The 23138-nt window shown below is 49.6% G+C and overlaps 1 protein-coding gene and 1 non-coding gene across 2 annotated transcripts in view; both read left to right on the top strand.

The window, feature by feature from the left end:
• The window catches only part of LOC144178301 (uncharacterized), a 59676-nt gene that overhangs the window by 22284 nt on the left and 14254 nt on the right, over positions 1-23138 (top strand). Inside the window, exon 2 of the mRNA XM_077706046.1 lies at positions 11234-11388. Coding sequence (XP_077562172.1) covers positions 11234-11388 — 155 coding nt within the window. The remainder of the gene's footprint in view (positions 1-11233; positions 11389-23138) is intronic.
• On the top strand, positions 5989-6063 carry Trnar-gcg (transfer RNA arginine (anticodon GCG)). The gene has a single exon. It is a non-coding gene; the product is annotated as a tRNA-Arg (tRNA).

Raw genomic sequence — 23138 nt, forward strand, 5'->3', positions numbered from 1 at the left:
TGTGTCGGACCTTCTGGTTAGAAAGATGGCCTTCTATCACCTTTTCCACCATGTTGTGGAGCCCCGTGCTAAGCAGCCTCTGTGTGGACGCACTCATGAGAAGACCAATGGCCTGCTCGACCGCCTTTGTAATCATTACATAAAGCATCTCTATGTCTTCCTTGTCGAGAAGAAGACAGGGGGTTGACGTAAGTAACTCTTGAGAGGAGAAAAGCTTCAATTAATCCAAAGGTACCAGATTCCTTTAGGCCTGGCTTCTTGGTTGCAACTCTCGAGATCATGTGTATGATTTGATTAATGCTGTTTTTGAGGCGCTGCAAGTAGATGTCACTCTTGGTGTTAGCCTCGAGATGTAGGCACAGGATCTTGATGCTGGGGCTTGGAGTGATATCCTGGCCACCAGGGAGTATTTGAATGTATTCCTTGGTTCGGCGTGAGGGCGGACGACAAGGAGCTGTGATTGTTTACGTGAACACTGGAGGCCACAGGCTTTAGCGCATTGCCGTACTACAAGTGAGATGTCATGCATAGGTGTGAGCTTCCTTTTATTTTTGTAACTCTTAGCACATGAGCAAGGTGCACACAGGGCCGCTAGACAGGTGTGAGTGGTCGCGTGACGCTTTCACGTGGCATTCAGCGAGAACGCAGGGGGTAAACCCGTAGATGTGCTTGTTGAGTACAACACCTGTCTTCCCAGTCTTCGCGTGGGCTCGTAGCTAAATTGGTAAGACAACGGGCTCTCGCTTTCTTAGTCTATTAGTTCCAGGTTCGATTCCCGGCGGTGCCAGCAAATTCTTTTATTTGTTCGCTGGAGTTTTCTGGTGACACCAACGGTCGCGAAAGAACCCTTGGGGGGTAGAGGTAAAAAGCTTTGCTTTAAAAGAACACTAGCAGTTCGATGCATATGAGAGACAGAGTCCCACAATATTCACCGACCGGGCCCGACGATGCACCGCTGTCGGAGGCGATTCGGCTACCTGAGTAACCGTCACGTTGCTTTGAAACGACGCCGCGCGCGACAAACGATTTCATCTCGAATGCCCTGTTACAAACCGGCCTACAAAAGAATGCGAATGCATACCCCAAAAGCCACAAACAAGTACAATAAAACGAGTGTGCGCTTTTTTCTTTGCCCGTGCGTGTACGCGCTGTGTGCGGCACGGGTACTTCGCAGTTAACCCTATCCAAACGTTTGACAAACGCATCGACTGATGACAGACCACTTACCAGCGAGCTGTCCACAGCTGTCGCCGTATCCAAATGTTAGCGGCCGTTCGTCGTGTGACAGGGGCACATAAACATCTTTCCACCAAATGGCACTACTAGTCCTTCTCAAATAAGAAAAAATGATGGCCCAAGGCGAGGCGCTTGAAGCCCCGGCCGCACCAAGTCACCGGCCGCGCTGCCGCGCTGCATTGATAGCACAGAGGTTGTTTACATCCGGGCAGCAAGTCGTGCCGCCAGGGCAAGTTGAGTCGCTGCAGTCGGATGCGTTGGCGCGCTGGCACGAGAATTTAAATTGTCTATATATGCGCAAGCAAGCGAAGTAGATAAACATTGAAATTGTTTGCAACGGCGAGAACTGTCTCTTTGTTAGCAGCAGAGCTTGACAACACCTACCGCCAAAATAAACAGATTGAAACAACACGGCCGCGCTGTCTGCTTGTGATCGCGCTGGCTGAAGCATCTATACGGGTACACGTACGGTATCGGTTTTGTAGCTGCATGCAACCGTCGCGTGCTGCTTTCTCGTTCTAAATAGCATTAGTCCACGGATGAAGTGCTGACACACGGAAACAACACAAGACTAACATGGCGACCGCCCGCTTGTGGTGATTACCCCAGATGGGGAGTTTATTGTGGACGTGGTTGTATACAAGGAACCGAACGCCATCTCACAAATGGCGTTAAGTCGTTCTAAATCCCCCCTTTTGCTACACGGATGGCCAACGGTACTACCATGGAGGTTCGTCCACTTTTTTAGACCATGCCTAGGGAGTACATTTTTTGCTATAAGTACTTTTCAGGGCACATTATTTGATTAAAACTCCATTTCCGGCTAGTTTGCGTTTACAGTGCAGTGCACTGCAGTGTGCTGACGAGGCATGGACCGCCACCACAGCACCAGGCTTACGCACGCTATACGTGTCAAACTATTGCGATGCCGGGACAGTTTTTTTTTTCACGACCACTGATCACCACCATTAACCCCATTTAATGAGTCAACCCCACCCACTCAAACTGACCACTGCTTCACCTGGTATACAAAGCCTGATCTTGCATTCTCACGCAGCATCCTCCACCTCATCGGAGAACGGCTAGATAATACCCTAGGAAGCGACAGTCACAACACAGAGGCCCTCAACAAACAGGCCAAACAGACATTCGGCAGGACATTTACCTACTCGGCAGTCCATCGACAATATCTCACCCCGCACACCCCCACCGCGGTTATCCTTTATCAAAGGTGTCCCAACATAACGAAGCCCGGTCTCGACACATTGAAACCATCCCCCTCACCTCCGAAAGAGCGGTCATTGAGCCCATCTTAAACATTTACGGGATGCCCGGGCAAGCCCATTCCGTCAGCACAAAACACCCCGCCGTTAGATCTACGATATCACCCAACACCAGCCCAATAGGCCCTCGCCTTTACAAACACAACAGGGTAACCGTTCGCAACCGCTTACAAGAACCACTGGGAACAAAAAAGACATGCATGCGGCGATCCCTTCTTGGGGACAAACACTCCTAATCCGCCACGGCCCTTTACCTCAAACCTTGACTTCCCAACTACCCTGTTCCTAAGGTACTGTCCTGGACAAATGAAATGCGACACGAAAATATGAACCGGAGCACGCAAAATTCCAAAACGCTGCTCGTGGAGGTCCAATAACGGCGCACGATTGTCATATTTGGAAAGGAAGGAAATAGCGCTATTTGTGTGTCGTGGTTCATATTTTCGGGATCGCGTTTAATTTGTTAATTACTGTATAACCTTCTTGACGGCGTTGAACCCCTTTAGGCCTTCACCTTCTTCTCCACCGCACCACCCGTATAACTAAGAGGCCTTGACTACGCTTTCACTATTAGAGAACTTCACGACGTCCTGGCCAAGCTTGCCTCCTACACCACTCACTGCCAATTACGATATTGTGCGTAACCTCGACGACGACTCTCTCAAAGCACTACTCGAATTCAACAAATCGCAGTGTGCCCAGGGTACTCTTCCCGTCTAATAGCAATATGCGAATACAACACTAATTCCTAAAGCGCACAAACCTTTGTCCATACACTATAGCGAGTGGGCTTTCTTTTAAAGCGGTGCTTTTTAACTTTACCCCTAAGCGTTCTGTCGCGACCACTGGTGTCACAGAAAACTCCCGCGAACAAATAAAACAAGTCACTGGCACCACCAGGAATTGAACTTCGAAAGAAAAGAGAAACAGAGCGAGAGCCCCTTGTCTTATCGATTGAGCTACGAGCCCACGCGGAGACGGGGAAGGACATCTGTAGGTTTACGCCCTGCGTTCTCGCTGAATGTCAGGTGATAGCGTCACGCGACCTCTTGCGGCGCTGTGCGCTCCAGCCACGGAACGTGTAGGGGCTGTGTACGCGCCTTGCACATGCACTAGGAGTTATAAAAATTTAAAAAAGGAAGCTAACACCAACATATGGCATCGCGCTTCTCCCCCTTCTCTGCCGCCGACCTCGTCGCCGCCTCGGTCGGCGGCGGCAGAGACGAAGGAGAAGTGCCATTGTCTAACACCAGGTCTGAGCGTCCTTTATTCATATAAAAAAACGTTTTCGCTCATGTGCTTCACCAATACAACTCAACCAACCACCGTTAATGTATCATGCATTGATTTAACCTTAGCAAAGGAATCTCTTTGAAGTAATAAAGGTTGTGGTTAAGTGCATTTCACTTGTCTCTGGTTTCACTCTTTGTAGAGGCACGTGCGTGAATTCAAGTTAGGTAGCGTGGATTATCGTTGTGGGTGTCGTTTACCGCTTGGCTTTCCAACCCCCTCCAGAGTGCATTTTGTTTTCGTCCTTTTTTCCCGTGTGTGAACGAGCGCAGGAGGAAAGAAAATGGCATGTTTTCCCTCTGTCTGACATATGTCTCAGTCAGCTTTATTACCCCCCCCCCCCCAATTTGTGCTCTTACTGCAGACTACCTGGAAGATAACAATTTACTCCCGCATACGGTGGTAGTTCTCCGAGCTCCCCTATTAGCATAACGCGCTTTGCTCCAAATCAAAGAGAGAGATCTGCGCCATCCCAGCTCATACACCTCCAGTGCCATCCTGGCTCTAAACGCCAAACGGGCCTATGATAACGTCACGCACGCCACTATCTTGAAGAGCCTTCAAACGACTAATTCCGGTCTCCACACCTACAACTACGCACGGCAGTTTCTGACTGCCCGTACAGCTACGGTGAAAATCGTCAACCTCCGCAGATCTGCACTTCGCCCTCCCCCCAAAGGCACCCACTCCTCTTTCACGTCGAACTTCTCGGGTTGCTACCAGCTCTCTACTCTCTTCCTCATTTTCCCCATGCACTGTACGCTGATGACCTCACCACCTCGACTATCGGCGGTTCAGTGGGCGACCAGGAAGGCTAACTCCAAAAAGCCATAGACGCCACATTTACCTTGATCCCCTGCGGACTCACTTGCGCTCCGAAAAAATTTTCCCTACTCGTTCTCCGCTCTCGCACTCACGGCAGACGACATGTGCAACGACAGAGCCCTCGTTCGCCACTCAGTGAAAATCCGTTCTCCAAAGCGAGTGTTCTTTCTGCAATGAGTCTCCGAATCCAACAAGACGGGGCAGGCCACGTAACTCTCAGATAACTCTAAACCACTGTCATGGAACTATATGATCTTATTTCACGAACCACACACGGCCTTCATGTGGTGCAGCTTTGCATTCCGGTTGTTCTTTGTTAAGAATGCTGAAATAAAATGAAATAAAATGAAATGTCATCAATAACGTGAAAACGTGAAAGAGCGCGCCTTGTTCAGCTAACACGTGGCACGCCATATCAAAAATTGGAACCCGCCGAACGCACTTAATTGAATGCCCGTAACGAGAAAGCTGCAAAATAGCGCTTGGTATGTCCGTAACCACGTCAACTATGTGAACTCAGGGTACAGCTAAATTTGACGCACCTCAACGGCGAAGGAAAACGCCATCTGCTAACAACCAACGGTTACTCGGTATTAAGTCGTCTCGGCTATCCGCTTCCCCCAACTCCAATCATATCTACAACTAGCCCCACCAGCCGTTCCCCGTAACCTCACTGGCTACCCTATACCTTTTGGTATGGATTCGACACAATGAGGGCCGTCGACAGTCATGCACTGCCAACCTTGGCGCCACATACGGATCCCAAATTTATCTCGATGCATCTCCCCACGCCCGCCCTGCGTCCTATTCGCCGCGGTGGTCGTCGGTGGCCGTGGACACCAACAGGCACCTCTCTAATTCAACTACCACCCCTACTAACAACAGAACTGAACAAAAAAAATTCCCCCGCATTTCCCCGAAGGGGAGTATGAGGAAGTGCGAAGCACGGGGTGATGCTATGAGGGGGAATTTGTTGAAGTTTGGTGGCATTTTGCCCATTAGTTACATTAACACCCCCTCGTGATCACGTTCGGCTTAACACGCCTCGTTTGTCCCTCTGCGGAAATCTTGGTGAATTAACGTGTATGTTCGAGAGATGTTCGAGAGGGAATGTAATCACGCACACACACACACACACACGCAAAGTAAAGTGAAACGACAGTATTTATTTCAGCACTTGTTTGTGTTGTCGTTGTATGCGACGGTCATTACGACCGCCTTGTGGTCGCTAAGTGGACCGTTAAGGGTTGTTGCAGCCGCTATAACGCCGCTGAGTCGCCAACGCACGCCGCTGACGACGTAATTTGAATGCGTTAAAGATATAAGGCGCGTTACTAACACTGATATCAGCGTCGCGTCCGTGGCTTAGTCGGTAGAGCGTCGCGCTGCGGCCGCGAAGTCCTAGGATCGAAACCTGGCGCCGGGTGCTGTTTTTTTTATATATATAGTGTAGTGGCCTGGCTGGCGCGCCGAGAGAGGGTGTTGCGAGCTGGAGATTAGTAAAGGGGCTTTAGGAGAGTAGGCGAGGGGGGAGAGGAGGCGCTATGCGAGCGCCCTCACGCGTCGGAAATCCGGCGCCGTTGCTAGGTACGGTAGCTAGCTCCGTTGCTAGGCTGCGGACGGAGGACGGCGGTGGAAGCAGGAGTAGGCCCGACTAAGAAGTGCTTCGCACTTAAAAATAGCAATTACCCTGGCTGCCCCACCGATCCAGGATACACGACGATCTAAAAACACTCCCAGACCACTTGCCGACACGATCAATGACCTGGGTGAATCTCGGTCATTCCTGTTCGCACTGACAGGCAACACGTCACCATCGAAACCACATCGTATGGAACCTAGAACATACAGCTCGTCATATGAACATAACGGCTCACGCCTCTGATCGCGCCGTCATACCGCGAGTAGCCTCAGAAAAAAAACTATCACAATGCTTTTCCGCCCGTACTCCCCGCTATGCTGACGTCTTAGCTCGTTTCAATTGACAACGCCCACACTCCTCACCGGTCCGATTCTAGGGTTTTGTTTGATTTGATTGATTGTAGGGTTTAATGCGCCGACGCAACGCAGGCGATGAGGCGCGCTGTAGTGGAGGGCTCCGGATTAATTTTGACCACCTGGGGATCTTTAACGTGCGGCGAAATCTCGTACACACGGGCGTTTTTGCTTTTCGCCTCCATCAGAAAAGCGGCCGCCGCGGACGGGAATCGAACCCGCGACCTCGTGCTCAGCAGCGCAACGCCTTAGCCACCGCGGCGGGTGGATTCTAGGGTTTTACGCGCCGAAGCTACACCGGTGGTACTGGGCGTGTCCCAGTGTGGGGCTCCGGATTAATGTTGACCACCTGGGGATATTTCACGTGCGCAGAAATACCGCCACACGGGCGTTTTCGCTTTCCGCGTCCATCAGAAAAGCAGCCACCTGGGCCGGGGTTGCACCGGCGTCCTTGGGCTCAGGAGCACAATGCCTTAGCCACCTAGCCACCACGGCGGGTCTTTTTCCATGCCATCCGCGGCTTCACAAGACAATAATTCATCTTCAGGCGACTGCAGACCGAAATACATTCTCACGGCACCCGTCTTTATGCGACATACTTCACAATGCCCCCTCCCAGCACCACCACTGCCCATCCTCTTGCATTCTACCCCGCATGGAATGGGTGTGCCTCCTCGTAAAGTACGTTGTTGGGCTAGTTGGTGGATCATTATTAACAGATGTATAGCGTAAAAAAGACGAAGGACAAAGAATGCACGAGGACGAAGCGTCCCTAACCTTCCCACCGCCCGAACCGTCGCCCGGGCGGTGGGAAGGTTAGCTGCACATCGGCAACCGGGCTGACAAGGTTGGGCGCCACTTCCTGCATCCTTAAGGCCGCCTCTGCTAAGAACTCCCTTCGGAAGACACAAACGGCCCAAACATCTCAGTTTCGGCTCAAGTGAAGCCTATATAGCACCTTACCGCATTATCCTGGACACGAAATGACGCAAACAGTATAACGCGAAACAAAATTGAGCTTGATTCCCTGGCATTGGGACCCAGCGTGACTGTTCCTGCCCTGATAAAAATGTTTACCGTGATTTATTTACGCTTGTACTTAAGGAAGGAAGGAAGGGTGTAGAAGGAAGGCAAGAAAGTTAACCTGGCTAGAGCCTAGTTTGCTATCCTGCACGTGGGAAAGGGAAGATAGGCAAAAAGAGAAAAGAAAGAATGAATAAAAGTCGGAGCTGACACGTATGCCCAGCGCTGAAGCACTGACACTGATTGACACTGGAGGCGTTCAGTCTAGTCTGGTGTTTAAGTTCGTCGCCCGTAGAAAGCGTAAAAGTTCCTTAGTCGCTTTCTGAGCGGATGTAATTAACATTGCTCCAAAGAAACCTATAGCCATTTTGTTGACATTTTATACATTCTCACTGCGTTTATATTACAGATTCACCGCCTAATTTTAATTAAAAGTCTGTAGAGCCAAGTCAATCGACCTTACCGATTCTGAATGTAGTTTCTTATGAGTTTCTTTTGGTGTTTTCATAAAAAAATTCCGTAAGCGGTATATACAATTCTTACTGAAAATAGTCCAACGGCCTGTTGCATGTGAGTGAGGTTTGTATAGAATCTGTGACGGATTTTTATTAAATTTATCTCAATTCGTTTTCTTACAATTCTTATTGCGTGTGGTCGTAACATTCATTGTGCTGCCTGTGAGTCAAGTTGTAGAACAGTTTCTGGTTGGTTTTTAATAAATTTATCTCAATTAGATGTGTATAAAATTCTTATTGTGCCCAGTCTTAACATCCTGTTGCATATGAGCTAAGAGTTTCTGATGAGCTTTTATTAAACTTATCTCAATTAGCTTTCTATAAAGTTATTATGAGTATAGCTGTAACATCCTGTTGCCCGTGAGTCAGGTTTTCTGATAAGCTATAACAGCGGAGCCTTTTAAGAGCTCGCACTGGCCGGCGGTGATGTCCGTCACCCAGGTGCCACCGTGCTCCCAAATGCCCCCAAGACGAAGTGAGGGGCGGTCTGTTGCACGATCTCGGATAAGGCGGTGGGGCATGCGGCGCAATAGCGCCCCACATACGTGGACCGCTAACCTACCAGACTTCCCTGTGGGGGCTATATAAACGCAGTACAGAGTCTATTGCAACTCAACATAATGAAGGCAATAAGATGCTTGCAGTGCGTTCGTATTAAAAAGTTTGTTGCCTCTCTAATGTCCAAAGTCCACAAATGATTTCGATTGACTCTATAGAAAGGCATTGCAGAGTAGCTCAAAACTCAATATATTTATTTATAATTTATTCACGTACCCTCACGGACTAGTGTCATTACAGAGGGGTGCGGATGATAACAAAGTTATTTCAGAAAGGTACAACAAATAATATAAGGAAAACAGCTCTTCACACAAAGTGTCCAGACACAGCGAGTCGATTGCGCCCTGCCACCAGCTTAGGTATTGGACGTGGAGCAACGGCCAGCGGAGTCTGTAGGGATCCCTGTGTCGCGTGTGCCTGAGCCGTCTTCTGAGAGCGGGAAGCACGGATCTAGTGTAGCCCTGTCAGTCGGAAAGGAGAGCGATAACGCCTTTCAGTGTTTCGTTACTGAGGGAGTTGCGGAAAAGGCGAGGGACAACAAGAGGGGAAAGCTTCTGAGCATTCTAGCGGCGAACGTTCCCGTGTGAGCATACCGAGCGGCAGCGCCCCACTCTCGCGTTGCGGGAGGTCTCAGAGGAAAACAGATGCGCGCGCCTTGCTGGAGCGGGGGAAATTAGGGCAGTCATCTTCATTAGCTCTAGATGCGTTTCGGATAATGACCGGTGTCCTCACACGCCGCCGCAGCAGCCTTCAAAGAACGGGCGGCCCTTAGGGGCGCCCATTCTTTGAAGGCATTGAAGAAAAGAGGAAAGCTCTTTGAAGAAAAGGGGAAAGCTCATGGCATTGTCGAGGGCTGAAGTTCCAGCTCTCAACGTGAGAAGTGGCCTGTAGACACCTGACTTTATCGATTGCTTTTTTTTTTTTCCTGAAGCAGGTTTTGGCCGTTAGGATTACCTTTCTTTTTGTGCAGAACATTTCCATTGAAGCGCAGTATTTCCCTTTCATATTTGTGTGCTTGTATAAAGTACTGCTGGGCTGAAATCTAACTAGCGTAGTTTGTTAATCCCGCTTTTTGCCACAACTAAAATCCTGGTAAAGTTAGTGTTGAATTATATTCGCACTCGCCGGCGATGTGGTTGTGTTTCCGGTGTTCTGTTGCTTCCATGACCAAGCCAGGTAGAGACGTTCACGAGGAACAACTTTTCGTCCAGTGACCGAGGCGGTAAAGCTCCAGCGCACTCTTGTTCGGCCCAGGCCTGGAGTCTTGCGTCTGTCAAGCACATCTCTTCAATACGGAACAATGGTTGCTTGTCCATCGGGATCTGGACTCCCCGGGGGAGAAGCTGTTCCGATTGAGCGTGCCGCTACCCTGTACGCACGTGCTGCAAGGTGGTGTAGTGAGCGAAGCTCCTGTGCTTTGCGGAAAGCCTGCCTTCATCGAACTTGTTGATACGGGCTCCCGCCGCGCTGGCCCCGCCAGCGATGACTGAAGCAGAGGCAGTCGCAAAATCCAACCCAACTGTTCGGCTCGTACATACTTTAATCTGCCAGTGGATGCCGCTCGCCGAAATCTCCTATCCCCCCTCTGTAAGGCTCAACGTGCGCCGCTACTGCCTGCCCTCACGAACTGGGGAAAGACTGTTTGTGTGTTTCTGTATTGTGATCGGCCAGCGTGCAAGAGAGCTAGGAGCGCTGTTTGACCGTCCTCCGAGCGCATAATTACGCGCGTCCTCCGAGCGCATAATTCATTCGATTTCGAGCATCCGATCCCGCTGTCGCGCGGCTGTAAGGGCGATGTTCCTGTATCGTCGCTGATCACCTCTCTTGTGCAATAAACTTTCGCTTCGGCTTTTTTCTCGTAACACCAAGGGAACAACTTTTTCTGGCCGCTCATCCACCACACTACCACTACGTGACGTAGGCGAAGGAGCCCGGTTCGGCGATGCCTTCTCCAATGTCTACTGTTCACCGAGTTAACGTTTTGCAGTTAACGTTATCGTTTTAACAGAGTTTTAGTATAGCGGAAATCACCACTTTAGCGCGCCCATAGCGTTAGCGGGCACGCTAACCGTCGCGTAACGAGGCACTATCCGTTCGCGATTGCGGTGCGCAAACGTTAACGCCACAGCTGAAACGCTATACTGAAACTTTCTAACGTTAACATTTAAGTTTTAACGTTCACTTTTTTCAGTTAACCGTTTGCGCGTGCTAAGGGCATCAAAAGGAGATTTATGGCACTATGCTCGCTGTTTCCAGCACTGCGCATGCGTAAACGGTGAAGGGACATGTACTTGCTACTAATATGGGGGACTGGGGTCGCGAAGGTTTTCTTGTGGAAAATAGGGGTGCTCGCGGTTCGCTGGTATGCGAATCGCAGTCAGGTGGTCCACACCGTCCATGATTAATTTTTGTTGCGCTAAATGCTATGACTGCCGCCCTCGTGGGCATTCCCATCTAATGCAGTGAGGGCGATCCTGTTTAATTTTTTATTCCTGTTTCCACTTGCAGGGGATTTGCATATTCAAGAACGGAGCTGTCGCGATATACAGCAACGTCGAACGCACTGACCAGAAGTGCGTGACAGCAAATTATGGGGAAGTCGACTACAAGGATCTTGCTACAAACTTCACTTGGCACTACAACGGAGCAGGAGGCTCACCAGAGTATGCATATCACTTGCCAGCTAATGCCTTTCTAACGCTGACGGGCTGCCCTTTCAAGTAGCCCTTAAAAATTAATATTCTTCGTCATTGTAGTTTTAATGCAGTGGGGTTATAGCAGTCATGTGGGTGACTGCCGAAATAAAGCGCGCATAAAAAAAACGCAGTCAGTGGCGTGATCGTCCACTCCCGCCGCGCTCCTAAGACCACCATGTGAACTGCTATGCCGCGAGGTACGTGACCATTCAGGCCGATTCGAAAAATCTGGTCTAACACACGATTTCATCCCGAAATGGGATCGATCATTTGTTGTTATTGGGCAATGCAAGAATATTATGCTTGCATTTCGGGAAAGACATGATAATCAAATTTTTCTTACGGAATCTCCCCTCCGAATAAATATTACTCGAATGCCGTGCTGGCCCCGTCTTGGAGCTTTTTTATCCAAGTTTTCCGAATTTGGAATTCGGGTTCGTTTTGTAATGAAACTAGCCCATAATTGCGTTCAAACACGTCTGCTGGTTGTCTAGCAATCATACAGCGCAGAATCAGCAAGGTTTAACGCAACTGTTTACCCTGTTGCCTAATTTTCCACCTTTTAAAACGTGGTAGCCGGCCCGGAACAATGCAAGCAGACTGGTGTACTACCGGGTATAATAAACTTACAATACCGATTTTGCAAAGGCAAGCTGCAGGACTCAAAACCAAATGTTACCTAGTGACGTAATGACATTTCTCCCAGAGGTCAACAAAATGTACTGTACTCCAGCTCTGCAAAAAAATAATCAGTTCCACTCTACGTGAAAGCTGTCACAAGTGCAGAGCAGTGCTTCGCCATAGAGGCTGTAGCACCGTTCTTCGCTCTTTGCTACCACCCTTCATGTTCTGCCCCTCTCTGTCTCACTCCTCTTCGATGACTCGAACAGATGTTTGTTCAATGCAATTTAATTTTCCCGCCTTTGCAGTGCTCGCGCACCTTGTCCTGGGACAGCCCCCATCCTTTTCTTTATCCTTTATTTCTTGTTCTGCCTAGAGCTGCTCTACGGTTTTTTGTGTGCTTGTTTGGCTCTCGCCCATGCTGGAGCCTTTCTGCGCTGTTTAAACGCGCCGTTTTTTCTTCGGTGGCCACTTTTTTTTGCTTACTATCTTAAAAACTAACCCAGCACGCCTATCTTGCCTCAAATATACCTTCAGTTTTCTTTGCGCTATATAATGGGGAGATGTATGACCAACGCAAACACTTCCAGGAGCTTCCAATGGTTCTGCTTATATAAACCGCTTGTTCAGATATCCTCGTAACTGTTTGCCGGTAAGCTGAATCGAGGGACAAGCTTTTTTGCCGCCTGTCCATTGAGTGAGCCTACTACGTTTTTCTGTGGGGCGACTCTCTGGTTTGCGTTGGGTAGCCACCTCCCCCTCTCCGCCATCTGAGTGCTCGTCGCCCTCGTCTCACCGTCCAAGGTCGCCTCTACCCAACCCGGTGCCGCAAAATACCGACCGCCAGTACCCAAGGCTCAATACTTGATGCCACCGTGAATGCTCCTGTTGACGAAATCAGTGATGCAGTCGAAGACGTTGTGGGTCCAACGGCCTCAACGGCTTCTAGCGCTGATGAGGCATGAAGACGCGGAGGCCGCGATTTCGTCCGCTGCTGTGCTAAAACCCTCAACGAGCGTGGTGTCATCGTCGTGAATGGCATTTTGCGCGGCGTTACTTGTATCCGTCCTTAGATAGACTACGTCACCCTGTATCGTTTACAATGGTACATAACCGACCAAGGCCTGAGCGCAGCCCTTTCACCCTATGGAAGGGTGCTTAGCGTTCACTACCCGAGCTTAAATTCGGTCGACCACGCATTGAGAACGGCATGCGCCTCTCCGCATCGATCGAGATTAAATCTCCCGTCCCAAATTTCCTGTCGTACGATGACACAAGGTACAGTGCGAGTACCGGGGCGTGAAGAGAGTGTGCTCGCGGAATGAACGAGAGGGCCACAACCACTCCGACTGCAAGACGCCATGGTGTCCTTGGTTCGAGACTTTCGGACAAAAGTTCGGCAGATTCCCGGCCGCATGTCGCAGCTGCCTCGGAGACCACGCCACGGCGGACTGCCTACGACGTCGTTCTTATGAGGACACAGCAAATAAATTCCCCGAACTCTCTCGAAACACCAACGATATTCCGCAGGTTACTTCGGCCCGGCGACAGACTTCACCAGACGACATCCCTTGTACCGCTTCGTCTTCCAATGTTGGAAATTGGCCGGCCACGCGAACCCTCGACGAGACACTGATGGAACATATGACAACCAAGCCGACGCCTGCGAAGGACTCGTCATCATCCGAAGAGCTTGCTATCATCCCAACGAAGCGACGGCGGACAGCTCATGCTCTTCATCCAACGAAGCGTCCCTTTCGCACCCAGCTCTACAGAAATCGACACGGAATAAAACGGCTCAGCGGATTCTGGTAGGCAGTTCCCTTCGTCCCAGCTAGCAGATCCTGCCCGTGTTCCTGCGGCCAAGCCCGGAGGTGCCCGCAACAACCGCGGACATCGCGCCTCCTTCATCAACGAAGACGCCAAGCCCGTCCGCCGAAAGGTGCCCAAACCCTATCGTCGTTACGCGAAGGCGGCCGGATTCCCTGGCCCGCCCTCACACCAGGACGACGCTGGGCTCCCTGCCAACCTACCGAACTCGAACGAACCTGCTTGTGCAACGAAAGTTGAAGGTCCGCGTCTGGTCAACCCGATCAACCAGGTTGCGGACTTGATGGACACCTGACGTGTGGAAAACCAACGCGTGCCATCGTCATCAACCGACTCGGACGGCGTAGCAGACACAAATAAGAAGTTGCGCCTGCCTACCCCTAGCCCTGGCCCGGATTTGTGAAATTAGAGTACCGTTTTTCTGGCGGAGGGGAAAAGCGAAAACTCAGGTGTGCTCGAGATTTCGGAACACGTTATACAACCCCAGGTGGTCAACGTTAATCCGGAGCCTTCCACTACGTTGCACCTCATCGCCCATGTAACGTCGGTGCGTTAAACCTCAGAGTTAACTTTCAAAGGTATGTTGGATCGGTCGCTGACGTCGATGATCGCTGATCCGATGAGACGACGACTCGCTGACTCGTTGGCCTACGGCACGTAGCCGACGACGGTCTACTCCAAATAAACTCAAAATGTACAATATGTACACTTTATTAACATTACGTATTTACAACTCATGACTCGTGATCTCAAACAAGAGGTCGGGCAAGGCCCGCGTCGAGCGGGAGCTCGCCGCTCCCCTCTCCTCTCTCTGCTCTCTCGATCTGTCTCTGTTCAACCCCCCAAAACATCAAACTCCTCGGTTTTACCAACAAAACCCCGCCCACAAACGAGACGTCACAACTTGGGGGTGAGGATGGCTCATTCAATACACCACATTAGGCCACTGATTGGCCACCGTGAAAAACAAAGCGGGGGGGGGGGGGGTACAAAATAGCCACGTGACTCACCTATCTCACCCTCATACAGAAACCCAAAGGTATTCCTCGAAACACAAACCTAACAGAAATGAAAACCAACTAACTAAAATCAGACCCAACTCCGGGAATCGGCTCTCGCACGACACGTCTTAAAGGGTCCCTAAATAGGCTTCTGAAGGTCGCCATTTAAATCACGCAATCGCTAGAGTACCCGTTTACGACAATGTATACCAAATATTACACCTCTGGGTAAAGCAGGGGCCGCACAAACACGCAACAAAGATGCTTTCTTTATTCCTTGCACGCCTACCGCTTCCTTGCCGCCACACTGCCGCGCTCTGACATGCTTGTGACGCACCAGTGTGACGCACGAAGCTCTCAACCGTACAGCTCCACAATTGGTGGGCCCCGTTAAATGTTGTAGCCAATCAGCATTCCCAGCTCTGGCGGAAACGCGGTTGCACGCAGCGCCCCTGCACCGGCGGCACGGACGAATGTTGATCGTCGCCATCCGTTACACGAGCTTAGCTGAGTTTGTACATATAGCGCGTCGTTTACAATGTATGAATAACGATTAAAAACACGGAGCATCTCTGCGGGCACAAAACCCGTTACACGCGCGACCGCGGCAAGCATCTGCCAGCACGGTTGATAAGGAGCCCATTGTGCGGTGTACGCGCGATACGGCATGCACCGCAGCAGCTAAAACTTGTCACCGCCCGCCAGAGCGGGACTATTGCTGAAAATCAGTTTGCGAATACGGCAAAGGGGGTGATAGTGCAGTGAAAGATTGCGCGCGGATCATCGTCGTCGCGGCCTCGCAAAGCAGTATTGTCTGGATAACTGCGGCGATGCTGATCCTTTTCCCAGACCTCGGTGGGACGAGTTCACCGCTGCAGCGCCGCATGCCGAAACACTAACGAGCCTCTGTAGTCGTCGTTGGCAATCTTCAATTACTGTCGTTAGCGAGCATGTTGCGTATGGAAGCCCCATATCTTGTCTTCAAACGCTTGTTTCCGCTCGTTTCCGCCGACGCGGGCACCGCCGGCGCGAGGAGCCGTTCGATGCGGGCCGGCCACCGACCGACCCCGCTGAGCGGTAGCGGATGTAGTAGGCCTAGCTTGGCCGTCGTCTGCTAAAAAAGAAGCGTGACGTACTGCCGAGCGGAGCCAATGGCTGCGCGTTTCTCGAACCGACCCTGTTTCTGTAGGTGGTCTTGCGCCTGGTCGGTGACGTTTCCGCTTCCACAGTGCTTTGGAGGGCGGTGAAAGAGGAAATGCGCTAGGCCTTGTTGCGGACCCTTGTTAATGAACGATAACTCGGCTCATACTGAACGCTTTTAAACCACCTTTGCGGCAGGACGTTCTTTGGATAGTACTGCAACGATTGCGTACTTAACCGGCCGCGGCGGCCGCTTTTCTGATGGAGGCGAAAAGCAAAAACGCCCGTGTGTACGAGATTTCGGCGCACGTAAAAGATCCCCAGGTGGTCAAAATTAGTCCGGAGCCCTCCACTACGTTGGCGCGTTGCGTTGCGTTGGCGCGTTAAACGTTGCGTTGCAACGTTAAACCCTACAATCAAATCAATCAAAATCGATTGCGCACTTTAAGGTAAGGGGCACTTTAAGAGCCCCTTTAAGGTATTGTCATACCGTGCACGCCTATGTTTGTGCTCCGCGCCGCCAGAATTCCTTTCCTTTGTTAACACGTGGAGCGCCTAACAAAGCCTGGTCGCCTAACCCATTCACGCACCCCAGCCGCCGAGTCGCCAGGCTCAGACGCGTGACGAACTGAAACTTCGCCCAGTACCTATGAGCAGTGCAACTATCACAGACAGAACGTCTGGTGACCTCTTCTTAACTCTGACCCAATGTTTGAGCCCTTGATCGACCTTCAGCTCCCGTCCGCTTCGGGGATTCTCACAAGGAAATCTTTTTTCGAAAGGGTACATCACTTTCAGCTATAGTGGAGTGACCGATGCGTTTGTATGTGTCGTCTCCGGGCCAGCTCATCGGGTGGACACAAAAACGCGGCAAATAACAAACTCCTCCGCGGTTTCTCCCTACGACGCCAAGTCCGCTCGGCCGGCGTGAAAACAAACACCATTCAGGTAAACCCCAGCGAAAGATATGTAGTTGCCGGGCGGTTTCAATTATTAAGTGAGGGGCCCGAACTTAACACTCAGCATCAATCAGACTAGCACCAATGGCCTTCTCTGTCTTTATTATCTTTATTTGCCTGATGTCCCCGTCATTCTCGCTCGTGGTACTCTCACTGGTGGGGGAAACGGCAGAAGCTCCTTCGAATGCCGACGCGAAAGCCCATTGACGCTTCTCTCTTTGCTTCTGTTTATGTTGGGTTTTGTACTAGCATTGGCTGGCATTGTGGGCTCCCTCCAGCTGCTTTTTTTCTCCCGATGTCACGTGACAGCGCTACACGCTGCGCACGGCTCCTGTCTGCCCCCTTGCTGCTGCGTTCCACACTCGCGTGCCTTTCCACTGGATATATTTTCCTATTTTTATTGTCTTTTGTGATGGCTGCGCCTGGTATTGGTGTTGACCCAACCACCCCGTTCCAGGCCCGCGTGACGTTTGGGAGCGTTTGTTGAAGCTCCCTTATTTTTTGTAATGGCTAGTGCAGTACGCACTGGTGTTCTCTTTTTTTTCCTTATGCTACGAATATTAACTCTAAATGCCCAAGGGTTTAAAAACAGTGACGAACAAAGAGAGTCGATTCAGTCTGCAGAAAAAAATTTGTAGATCTGGTCGTCCTCCACGAAGTGAACTTTTTTTTTTCAAATGATGACGTCAAAACGTTTCAGCAGAACTTTATTATCGTGTCTTATTTTTCTTTGGAGTCTAACAACTGCTGTGGCTGGGCGTATTGATATTCAACACCATCATTCCTTGCTCCAGTTTTCGGTCGTAAGATAGTGAGGGAACATTGCTAGTCTTGAAATTTTCTCTTTCTGGTGCCCGCTTTAAAATCGTCAACGTATGTGCTGCTACACGCGTTACAGCCACAAACAACTTATTTGTTGCCAGGGGTCTATATTTTCGAGCGACACCCCACAATTCTTTGGGGGGTTTTAACTGCGTACTCGACAGTATGCGTGATGTACGCGGTCCGTGTCAGGGACGACCGATGTGGAACGCACGCGCACTGGGGTTACTAGTGCAAGACTTTCACCTGGAGCTGCTACATTTTGGAAATACTTTCTCCCCCACGTGGAAGCGCGGCTCCTCAATGCCCAGACTAGACAGATTATATATAAATCCTGAGCTAATCACCACTGTGTCAAACATAGAAGAAAATCCATGCCCTAGTACGGCCGGTTAAATTTCCGACCTTTACCCAGTCCTGCGGTCCCTGTTTACAAGTAGCGGAAGACTTGATGACGCCCCACACTGGAATCTCGATACTAGAATACTGCAAGATGACTTAGCATTACTGTCATTAAAACAGAGATTTCTTCTGCACTACCGATCGTGGTTAACATACAGCAGTGGGACAGTTTAAAATTCATATGAATGCATTCAGCTCAAATAAATGGCAAACAACAAAAAGAACGTTCGTGACACAGCTGAGCTTAGCAAGTCGCTCAAGCGTATCCGGATAGTTAGATACAATGGAGATCTAACGCCTTGAATGAGTATCTTGAATATCTTGGCGCCCTTAGGAAGCGGTACAACCGCCAACTGAATGGATTAATGCGGGCATTGGTTGCCTACAATGTCCATGGTGCTTGCAACAGTAGCTTACAAATTCAGAGATTTTTGCGGAACCGTGAAACTCCAAACATTACAGAATGCGCGCGCTGCCCGTATAACAGCATCTCCACAGACCCATCAGTTATAAAATCAGCTACGTTATGCTTCAATTTCCATACATCACGTTCCAGAACACATAAAATCGCAAATACTGAAGGACGTATCCTTTTCTGAGCTATACGACATTTCACGAGAAATGAAAACCGAATCAGCGGTTGGTCCGGTAGGTTTACCAAAAGAATTCTATAAGCGCTGCTTGGCAGTATTAAGGTCTTTCTTAATGAAATAATTATTCAATCCTAACATATATATATATATATATATATATATATATATATATATATATATATATATATATATATATATATATATATATATATATATATATATATAGGAAATGAAGGGCTCGTTAGGAAATACAGAAATAAATGCGGGCAGTCTACAACGCCAAAGAAGGCATAGGGGTATGGTTGGACTATATATTTTTTTTACCGTTAGTGAAATTATATATATTTTTTTCATATTAATTGAAGCGAGAAAGAAAGAAAGAAAGAAAAACACGCGCCCAGAGTGGGTTCGGTCCCCACTCTGGGCGCGTGTTTTTCTTTCTTTCTTTCTTTCTCGCTTCAATGAATATGAAAAAAATATATATAATTTCACTAACGGTAAAAAAAATATATAGTCCAACCATACCCCTATGCCTTCTTTGGCGTTGTAGACTGCCCGCATTTCTTTCTGTATATATATATATATATATATATATATATATATATATATATATATATATATATATATATATATATATATATATATCAGCGGCTTACAAACTCGTTCAAAAGAGGCCGTCTAACCTTACTTTTGAAAGAAGGGAAAGACCCCTCTCTCCCGAGATCCTACACAACAATAACCGCTGTGAATGCGGAATACAATATCTGAACTTCCCTTTTGGTGTCCTGAATTACAGCTCTTTTTGTCGGACCTCCTCGCGCTCCAACAGGTTGGTTCGGTCTCGTACAGGAATATTATTTGGCACTTAGCCTAACTCGGGACATACTAGCCTAAACGCATCAAACTGGTATGGCCGACCTGTGAGTCTTTTTGGACCAAAAACAGGCATTTGATAGGGTCAACCATCCATACCTGCTTGCCATATTTCAGGCATATGGGCTTCCTTCTGAACTTCAAGAGGGACGAGGTTTGGGCCTGTTGGTGACACATAATGAGATAAAACGCGCTAACAAGACGAGGACGAAGAGAGAATACACAAGCACAAGCGCGAACTTTCAACAGAATGTATTTCGGAAAGAACCCCTTTTATACACTTGCTCTCACCACAAGGAAGTATCGCGCATGCGCACGTTTACACATCTCGTAAAAACAAATTTCTTTTTCGGACAATGATACAGAAGGCGTGCTTACGCAGTTTGCTTTTAAGCGATCTATCATATCTGCTTCTATGATTTCGCGAGTTATTTTTTCTCTGTTTTTCCTGATTACAACACATTTTTGAAAATCCGCTTCACACCCCCCTTCCCACTCGCACGTGCTGCAGTGCGAGGTTCCCCCGGAGTTGTATGATAATTTATCTCGTGATGTGGTCATTGGTGCTGTGGTAAAGGGTGCGATTGCAATTCATAGAAGCGTCAGACAGGGATGTCCCTTGCCACAGCTGGTTTTTGTCTTATGTCTAGACCCCTTTATCAGAAAACTAGTCGACAACCCCAAAATAAGGGGTCTTCCCTTGTTCCGACAAGGCTCCGTGAAAGTGTCGGCGTGCGCAGATGAAGTTACTATTATTATTCGGGACACAGATGACCTCACGGCTGCTTTAGGTGACTTCGAGTGTTATGCCCGCGTTTCAGGCGCCGAGTTAAATGTCACAAAATGTACTGTCCTCCCTCTGAGAAATTCAACACTCGCCCCAAATCATAACTTAAAAATAGTTTGGGACGTGAAGATTCTCGGCGGCAAATTCACCCGAGATGGTGTTTCACAAGACATGTGAAACACAAGGTATGTGGCCCGAGCTAGTGGATGACATTCAAAAGAATCTCGCCCGGGCTAGGTCTTTCAACTTCTCTTTCCCAGAGAAATCAAATCTGATTAAGTGCCTTTTCTTGCTAAATTCTTCTTCGTCTCGAGGATTATGCTGTCTCCAAACCCTGTTACACACAAAGTATACAGCGACTATTTTTTTTCTTTTTGGGGGGTTGAAGCACCGAGCGTTTAGCGAGAGATTTTGTGCGCCTCCCACGCCCCTCTGGGGGTTATGGTTTTCCTTGCATCTACCTCATGATCCAGTTGTTGGCCCTCGGAGTCGTCTCTTCACTTCTCAGTGACGTAGAGCCTCAGGGAAGGCCTTTGATCGTCAGCGTTCACGACAAAGCGATGGTCAAACCGCACCGATGGTTCAGAGGCACATCACTCGCCTCGTATGCGAGAGGTAACGGGTTCGAATACACGTACCGCCGGGCACCCACCGGTTTCTATAATGGGTACAGGCGTCCCTAGTGGAATGCGGAGCCTTGAAAGGGTAATTCACCTCTGGAAAGCTGCCTTTCTTCTTGCGAGAGGCCCCTGACCCTTGTTCATCTAGCGGGGTCCCCGGCCTTCATGATACGTTGCCGTATTGCCGGGGAGAAAGGGTCCGGCGGCAGATTTGAGCGTCCAGCGTAGCTGTTGAAGTCACCATGTGCCTTCGTGTGCCTAAGTGGCGCCGGGCACGCACCGGTAAAAGAGGTACAAGCGATTGCCCGGACTGGCGTTCGGCCCTTGTCTGGGACTACAACGCTTGGGATGTTCAGCCGGCTTGCAGGGCAAATCAACCCTATGCAAATGGGGTGGCTGCAAATAGTCTTACATAGCACTCACAGCCAAATCTAGACGTTTTATAAAAGTCCGGTGTGAATGTTCATACTTGTCAACATTGTAGAAAAACAAACATCCCCCTCGCGAGGGGCACGATCAAATGCAGAGCATTTCCGCGGGGGGCGCGCCTGCAAGTCGTATGGATTACGTATTGGTTGTTGTTGTTGTTGTAATTGTTGTCTTCCAGCGTAGACATTGTCGATGAAGTCGATGGTGAAACGTGAAGCGTGCCGTGAACCCCCTGCCGCGGCTATGACACAACGTGGAGCGGCTATGACGCAACGTGGCGCGGCTATGACGCAACACAATCAAGCACAATCCACTTTAATCCAATCCAATCCAATCCAAATCCAAACCAATCCAATCCAATCCAAGCCAAGCCAAACCAATCCAATCGAATCCAATCCAATGCCCCTCGCGAGAGAGTGTTATAGCGCCGAAATCGCGCCACCACACGAACGCGTGATGTTGACGTCACGATCACGCCACAGATGTTAGCGACCGGAGCGCGCACGAACGACATATGTGGTTTAAGCGCGAACCGACCGTGGAGAGAGAGCGCGATGCGAGCGCCCCCACCTGTTCTTGCGAGCGAACCGACTGTTGCTCAGCGCGAACCCAACGCGGCGAGAGAGGGCGTTGCGCACGTCCCCACCTGTTGTGCGCCCGAACCGAACGCGGCGAGAGAGGGTGTTGCGAGCGGAGAGAAGGCGAGGAGGACGCGGGGGAGAGGGCGCACCTGTGGCCGACGGTTGAATGAGTCAAGGATATCAGGCGCGTTCGTAACCTTCCGTTCTGTGTCGGCTTTGTGGCCCAGTGGGTAGAGAGCACCATGTACCTTGCGTTCCGCCCGCAGAGTCGTGGGATCGAAACCTGGCGCTGGTAAGTATTATTTTTTTATATAGTGTAGGGGGAGCGATGCGGACTACGGACGACAACGCGGGTGACATCGTGAGTTACTGAAATGCTCTGCATTTAAAAATGCAGGAACTTCTCGAAACTTGATAAGAAGAGAAAGAGAAAGAAGACAAAGAACCAGTAGACGGGTTCGTTGTTGAACTATGGCCAGCGACCTGCACCCCAGTGCAGCTATCCCATCAAGACACCTGAAGGACGTCATTAGTTACAGAAATTCGTGCACTTGCTGCCGATATTGATACCGTGAATGAACAACCTGCCAGGCTGTGTAAACAAGAGTTACTGTGAGGTCGGGCAGACGAGTATATCCACCAGATTTTCTCCGGTTACGTCTGACTTCAGGCAGGCTGCCCGAGAACGTCAAAAACATTAAGTGGCCAAAAGCTTGTCGAATTCTTCCCCCGAGAGACAGATTATTTCGCTGGCGAGTAACAAGTCTTCCTGACCAACTGCGGTCAACCGGAATCCACGGCACATATTTTCTGAAGCTGCACTGTAGCTCGTTGCTTTTGGCGTATCATACACCGTGCCGCTTCAAGTTTGTGGCTTGCCCGTTATCAGCTGCGAGAACATTGCCCTGGCACGGCAAACTATTGGCACTGATTAGTGATTATTTACTGTGGCGTAATCGCTGCAGGGCCGCTGCACGGAATCGCTGGCTACGTATGCAGTGGCCTCTGCTTGCCTATTTTAGACAACACCTGTAAATTTTGTGGAAAGTGAGTTGACCC

The sequence above is a fragment of the Haemaphysalis longicornis genome, unplaced genomic scaffold (genome assembly GCF_048455015.1).
Source record: "Haemaphysalis longicornis isolate Haplotype H1 unplaced genomic scaffold, Haemaphysalis longicornis Haplotype H1 scaffold_1, whole genome shotgun sequence".
NCBI lineage: Eukaryota > Metazoa > Arthropoda > Arachnida > Ixodida > Ixodidae > Haemaphysalis > Haemaphysalis longicornis.